The sequence below is a fragment of the Lathyrus oleraceus genome, chromosome 7 (assembly GCF_024323335.1).
Source record: "Lathyrus oleraceus cultivar Zhongwan6 chromosome 7, CAAS_Psat_ZW6_1.0, whole genome shotgun sequence".
Classification (NCBI taxonomy): Eukaryota; Viridiplantae; Streptophyta; class Magnoliopsida; order Fabales; family Fabaceae; genus Lathyrus; species Lathyrus oleraceus.
This window is the reverse complement of record NC_066585.1, coordinates 497,288,962-497,296,412: the sequence shown is the minus strand read 5'-3', so window position 1 is coordinate 497,296,412 and position 7,451 is coordinate 497,288,962. Positions and strand designations below refer to the sequence as shown.

The window sequence follows — 7,451 nt, the reverse complement described above, 5'->3', positions numbered from 1 at the left end:
TTTAATGTTATCCCACTTCACACTAAAGCTCGACTACGGATACTTTAAGAATAGTGTCCTTATGTTTAATGTGTTCTCATGATTAAGTCACACTTAATACATTAAACGGACTATCTATTCCAAGGACTTTATTAATCAACCATAATAAAGAAAATGTCTTTTAAATAATTCGATACAAGTACCAAAAGTATTGGCCTATAGGGCTTACACCAATAGAAGATTTATCAAGGACTTCTCAAAGATAGCAAAGCCCTTGAGTAATTTGCTCAACAAAGGTACGCAATTTCTTTTTGATGAGTCGTGTCTAAAAGCATTCCATGAGTTAAAAGAAAAGTTAGTCACCGCACCCATAATCGTTGCACCTGATTGGACACTTGATTTTGAACTTATGTGTGATGCAAGCGATTATGCGGTTGGTGCGGTTTTGGGTCAAAGAAGAGCTAAAAATTTCATTCCATCCATTATGCTAGTAAAGTTTTAAATGAGAAGCAAGTCAATTATGCGACAACCAAAAAGGAGTTACTAGCTATAGTGTATGCATTGGAAAAATTTAGAGCTTATTTGATCGGGTCCAAAGTTGTAGTTTACACCGACCATTCGGCAATCAAGTATCTTCTAACCAAGCCAGATTCCAAACAAAGACTAATTCGTTGGATTTTGTTATTACAAGAACTTGATTTGGAAATCCGGGATAAAAAGGGTTCCGAAAACTTGGTAGCGGATCATTTGTCCTGATTGGTTAATGTGGAAATTACAAATAAAGAAGAAGTGAGGGAAGAATTTCCGGACAAAAAGCTTTATGCGATTCAAGTGAGGCCTTGGTTTGCCGATTTTGCTAATTATAAGGCAACCAGTTTGACACCGAAAGACCTCACTAGTAATCAAAGAAAGAAATTTTTAGCGGATGCAAAGTACTATGTGTGGGATGACCCGTATTTGTTCAAAGCGGGTGTGGACAACATTTTAAGAAGGTGTGTGACACTTGAAGAGTCAAAAGATATCCTTTGGCATTGTCATAACTCTCCGTATGGAGGTCATTATAGCGGTTTGCGAACAACCACTAAAGTCCTCCAAGCGGGATTTTATTGGTCGCCCGTGTTTAAAGACGCACATGAACATGCAAAGAATTGTGACACATGCCAAAGAAGCGGAGGGATAGGCAAACGAGATGAAATGCCCCTAACCAACATGTTGGAAGTGGAAGTCTTTGATTGTTGGGGCACTGATTTTGTTGACCCATTTCCCTCTTCTTTCTATAATGAGTATATTCTTGTAGCCGTTGACTATGTGTCAAAGTGGGTGGAAGCAATTGCTTCACCTAAGGCCGGCTCCAAAACCGTGATAAGATTTCTAAAGAAAAACATATTTTCACGTTTTGGTGTGCCTATGGTGTTAGTAAGCGATGAGGGATCACATTTTTGCAGAACACCCTTGGAAAAAGTCTTGGAACATTATGGTGTAAAGCATAAAGTGACTACTCCTTACCATCCACAAGAAAATGGTCAAACGGAAGTGTCAAATAGAGAAGTAAAAAGGATACTTGAAAAAACTGTTTCGAGCTCAAGAAAAGAGTGGTCTTCAAAATTGGATGAAGCTTTATGGGCATATCGTACCGCCTACAAAGCTCCTATTGGACTAACCCCATTTCAGTTGGTTTATGGGAAGACTTTTCATCTCCCGGTAGAGATGGAACATAGAGCACTTTGGGCTCTTAAATTCTTGAACTTTGACTCCACTCTAGCCGGTGAGGAAAGAAAAGAACAACTCCATGAATTGGAGGAATTAAGGAACAATGCTTACCACTCAAACAAGCTTTACAAGGAGAAGGTGAAAGCATACCATCATGGAAATGTCCATCACAAGGAGTTCAGAGTTGGACAAATGGTGCTCCTTTTTAATTCAAGACTCAAGTTGCTTCCGGGTAAGTTGAAGTCCAAATGGTCGGGACCGTTTGTAATGAAAGAGGTGCGAGATTATGGAGCCATTGTGGTTGAGGACCCAAAGTCAAAAGAGAGATGGACTGTGAATGGGCGGAGATTAAAAGTCTACCATGGTGGAGAAGTAAACAGAGACGTCTATGTAGTTTCGCTCGTCAAATCGTGAAGTACCGCCGAACCGTCGAGCTCAAACGACGTTAAACAAAGCGCTTGTTGGGTGGCAACCCAATTTTGTAAGCATGCATTTCATTTTTTTGTTACTTCATTTGTGTAATGTATTTTGCTTTGTTTTCGAGATTATAATGGAGGTCAGTCCAATTTCCAACATTTTTAGAAAATTCCTTCAGTTCGCCCCGCGAACTGAGTGGAAATTTAATTCCCCTATTTTTGTGTGATATTCTGGAAGTTAGGAAACCTTCAGTTCACGCCGCAAACCAAGTTGACCCCGCGAACTGAGCGGAACAGGCCCCTTTTATTTTCTGTTTTTTGTTTTACTTTTGTTTCCTTATTATATTTTATAACTTTATCCCTCTCTCTTCACCACTTTCACAACACACTCTCTCACTCCCAAACTCAAACCTAACAATCTTAACCCTCTCAATCTCAATAATCCCATTTTTTGCAAGAATCATTTCAATCTCTTTCTCTCATCAAGGTATGCTTACTCTTTTTCCTTTTTCCTTCTTTGCTCTCTCATCAAGGTGAATTAGGGTAATTGTTAGAAGATAATTTTTGTTTGTTGAAATTCACTTTGCATGTGTAGAGATTCTTCAAATTAGGACAGGTTAAGAGTTTGTGGTATAAATTTTGAAAGGATTTGAGCAGTAGGAAAAACCCTATGGCTATTGGTTTTTCTGGGTTTCACAGAGATCGCGTCGTGATCTGGTTTTCGCGCCACGAACTGGAAGAATTTCAGCACTTTATTTTTTTCTTGTTACGTGTGCTGACTTAATTCTTGGCTGTTGTGTGGCTGCTTTGTGGTTTTCTTGCAGATGTCTAAGCGCACAAAAATAGTAAGCTCTGGTCCCTCAAGGTCCATGTGGAAATTCATTAGTAATGAGCATGAGGAGAGGTTTGAAAAGCTGATCAAAAGAACCATCCAGCCAGAGAGGTTAATTCGTTTGTCACCAGGTGGCAACTATAGGAAGATTGTGGAGAATTTTTGGGGGAAAATTTGTGAGCCGGAAGCGGAAATCAATTATGACATTGTGCGTGAATTTTACGCCAATGCTCTTCAATTGGAAGAAGGTGTAGCATACCACTATCAAACTAGGGTGAGGGGGAAGATCATCGCTTTCAATAGGGATGCAATCAATACTTATTTGGGTCATCCTCTCACCTTGGCGGGTAACATGCGGTGTGAATACTGTGCTAAAGAGATCGCAAATGATAGGGATCTTGATGCTGTTAGTGCTCACCTTTGCCTTGAGGGAAGGACGTATGACTTGAACGATCAAGGATTTGAAAAATCTTGGAAGAGGGAAACCCTTAATTTGGAAGCCCGAGCTTATTTGGTTCTTTTGTTGAACAACATTCGGCCGCGGAGCCATAGTACCACAATTCCACTCGATGCCGGTTTCCTTTTGTATTACATTATGATTGGGAAATCAGTGGATGCGTCTATCATCACGGGGGAGATGAGAAAAGTGGAAACTAGCGGGACAAAGTTCGGAGGGAAAGCCGGTGTGCTCATGTATCCAGGGCTGATTATGGGGCTTTACCGAAGTGCAAATGTGCCTATTCCGGATGAGATGCACCTTTCTATAACCAGTGTGATTAATGATGCGTTTTTGAACAGGTTCTGCCAAAGTCAGATGGATAGAGTTAAGGAAGCAGACACTTCTTCATCTAGGCCTCGCGCCCGTTGTGCACCAGTTTTTGATCAGATGGCGTTTGCCACTTACTGTTGTGAAAACTTTGAGGCTTCTAGGAGGTCTCAATTATTCTTATTTGATGCCATGCAGCAGCAGTTCCAGAACACATTCTTAGCACCCGAAGCCCGCACTTTTCCGACTCAGGTGGAGTACGTATCTTATTCTAATTGGCCTGAGGGCAGGCCAACATTCATGGGGGATGCAGGAGATAGTGGTCAAGCTAGTGGTGCGGGTCACGATGAAGACATGGAAGATGTCATTGGGTCCGTGGGCGGTGGTGTTGATGAGGAGGATTGAAGACCTTGGTTTGGGTAGTATTAGATTTTTTTTATTTGTTAGTTTTTATTATTATTATTATTGTTTTTGTGTTTTTAATTATGGTTGTACTTTAGGAAGCATCACATGTTGGTGTTTCCCGTTTTTTTTGTACTTTTGGTGGCTCTCGTTTCACCGTGAACTTTTATTTTGTTAATTGCATGTATATTTATTGTGAAGTTTAATTGTGTGTTTCTATGAACTTTGGTATGCCCCACTTTTTTGTTTAATTATTCTCGTTCTTGAGTTAAGCTTGAATGAACCAAGTAATGCTTGCAAGGAAGGAAGCGTATGACACATTGAGTGGTGATGATAAGAATTGGTTGTCGGCATTTCAAGGTACACTTTACCGCTTTCTAGACTTAACATGAATAGTTTGATGGTGTGTTGCAAATTTCCTATCATAAATTCCTTGAGATACATGTCAATTTTGAATCAAAGTAGAACTTAACCAATTGTGAGGTAGCCTTCCATTGTGCACTAAATGCGGGAGACCGAATATTATTTCAATTCATTCTTATCATGCTAAATCATGCATTAGTCTATTTTTGTGAAAATTGTGAAAGTGATAGAGACATTGTTTGTTATTGAGAAAAACCACTTGGCCAAAAAAAAAGTTTTGAATCAACTAACCTTGTGAGGAGTGATCCTTAGTTTAACCCCTTTGAGCTTGTATTAGGATTCATTTGATTGATAAGTGCAAATTCCATTAAAAATATTGCGAATAAATGAATCCTAATTTCTTTTGTTTCAATTGAACCTTCAACCGATTTTGTTTGCAATTTTTGTCTTTTGCCTATGTCTAAGTAGGGAGCATTACTGCATAAATTTTGTCTTGAAGTCTAAAGTTGGGGAGAGTAACTTAGAAGAGTTGATAAAAACTTGAAAAAGTGGTGTTTTAGAAAAGGTGAAAGTGTGAAAAGAAACAAGAACAATAAGTCACCTTTGAAATTATGGAGCTAGTAAAAAGAAGAAGAAAAAATAAAAAGAGAGTTCATGGTTGTGTTGTTGTTGAAAAATAAGAAAAGAAGAAAAATTGGGATCAAAAATAGAATTTGTTGTTGAGTTTGAATTTATGGGAATGCTCCCTTGGGATAGGCATTTTTGTTTGAATTCCCTTAATCATACCCTTTCTTTGTAACCCAAGCCACAGTACAACCTTTGAAAGACCTCTTGATTCTCATTTTTTTCACATGATTTAGTGTTTGCTTTGATGACCGCATGATTCGAGTTGATGTTGATTTAATTGTTCGGATGAGTGAAAGAAAACCATCATGTTTATTCATCATTACTATGATGTGTGTATAAGTTTGATTCAATTTCGACATGTATTGCTTTGAATTTCTTGGTATTTGCACCCAACCATTATTCTTGTTCATGTTTTGTCTAGCATTGAGGCAAGTGGATTGTGAAAGGGCTGTACACTTTTGAACCATTTAAGTGTCTTTGGTTAATCCTTGTTTCATTCTCTTGTTTCATTACTTTTGTTACTTTGGTGAAAAACTTTTGTTTAGGGACAAACAAAATAATAAGTTAGGGAGAGTTGTTAGGGACCAATTATCACTACTTTTCATATATTATTATTGGTCCCTTTTACCATTTTCTTATCGAATTTACACACTTTTATTCTCACAATTTAGTAAATATGCAATTAAGTTTATTTTAATTATGTTTTGAGTAGATATTTCACTTATTTGTTAGTTTTGTAGAAATTGTGGACAAGAGAGCATTGGATTGTATGAGAAAAATTTGGAAGGAGCTTGATGGGCATTTTGGAAACACACTTGAAGAATAAAGTTTGGAAGAAAAAGTGTTGAGGAAGCTTGCAAGGCAAAGAAGTTGCATTTTCTTCAGTTCGTGTCGCGACCCATGTTGGCACCGTGAACCCTGCGAAGATAGCAAGCCTTTTAATTAGTTTGGGCCACTTGTTATGTTTGGAGCCCAACTTAAGTGTGGCATTTTTAGAACCTTTTGAGACCACTTTTCTGTTTTAGACCAAAAGGAGATTATTAGAGAAACAATGAACTTTTTAACCACACATGGGGAGAAAAGGAGAGATTATCACAAGTTTTGTAAGAGCAATCTAGAGGCCATTTTTTGTATCCATTCCATTGTTGTCAAACAAGGTGATGAGGAGCTAAACCCCACTTTGGCAAGATTGGAGGTAGTAGCTATCCCTTATTGATTATGTATTCTTATTAACTCTTGTATGTGACAATTGATTATTGATGTATGGATTGATACTTTCACCCTATTTTAAATATTCAGATTTGAGTTATTGTTGATAAAGGTTGTTCAAATCTTGACCTAAAGTATGCTTTCAAGTAGTGAATAAATTGTAGAAATAGATTTATACACTACTTTTCTTTTGTATCAAACATTAAAGATTGTTATATTAATAGTTAGATGGAGAAATCGTTTAAAGATTAATATAGTGATTATCAGAATATCATTTAGAAATAAATGTTATTGAGAGGATAGTTGAATATTATCAATAATTTTGAGTCCATATAGTTGTCACTAGGGAAACATAAGAAATTGGGATAGTGAACTCCAATCTTGGCAAGCCTTTTATATTTGATTTAAAACTAATTTCATTGTCTTAGTGTCATTTTAATTAAGAGATAACAATTCATTCAAAAACAACTTGGTTACTTTTCAAACTTACAACAATTGAGATTATTGAACGGCGGTAATATCACCCAATCTCTGTGGATATGATAAAAAATTATTTGCCGGAAATATACTTTTCAACACTGTCCCATTGGGTCTGCCAATTTGTTTACCGTGAGAAATGGTAAACAACCGTTGATCTTCCAAATTGCTAAATTCGGTTACTCACAGGATCGATCAGATTGATCCTAGAACATGTGTTAATTGTTTTAAAGTAAATTCTAGTAAATATGAACACTTCGATAGTGTCTGTGGTAATGATGATTAAAAACTCATACAGTAAAAAACTAATACGAATTAAAGAGAAAGATTGTAAAAGAAATGATGATAACTACCAGCAAAGAAGAATTTTTGAAATAAAGAAGTATTAAGAATGTTTGAAATGAAGAAGTATTTCTGGAAAAGTAAAGATAAATTGTGTTGCTTCAAAATAACTGACAATGGTGTAAACAAACGTACATCTCTTAATTTACGGTTCCTCTTCACACGGGTACTTGTAAATTTTACAGACTCTGTACACACTTTGACACCACTGATCCTAACACTAAGACCCTCTCTTTATACTTAATCGAATTAACTGTTTCTAACGTCCATTCAATCATGTCGAGACACATGGCCCTTTGCATGGATGTAGCTGTCCATTATTCTTCAC

The 7,451-nt window shown here is 37.1% G+C and overlaps 1 protein-coding gene across 1 annotated transcript; it reads left to right on the top strand.

Annotated features, from left to right (window-relative positions):
• The first annotated feature begins 1,188 nt into the window (after window positions 1–1,188).
• Window positions 1,189–2,103, top strand: LOC127104558 (uncharacterized). The gene has a single exon (XM_051041740.1). It carries the CDS (start codon window positions 1,189–1,191, stop codon window positions 2,101–2,103), a length of 915 nt encoding a protein of 304 aa, XP_050897697.1.
• Window positions 2,104–7,451: the final 5,348 nt, after the last annotated feature.

What these genes read in the sequence shown, in the direction of transcription:
- LOC127104558 (XM_051041740.1), top strand. Translation starts at nt 1,189, where the DNA reads ATGTTGGAAGTGGAAGTCTTTGATTGTTGGGGCACTGATTTTGTTGAC.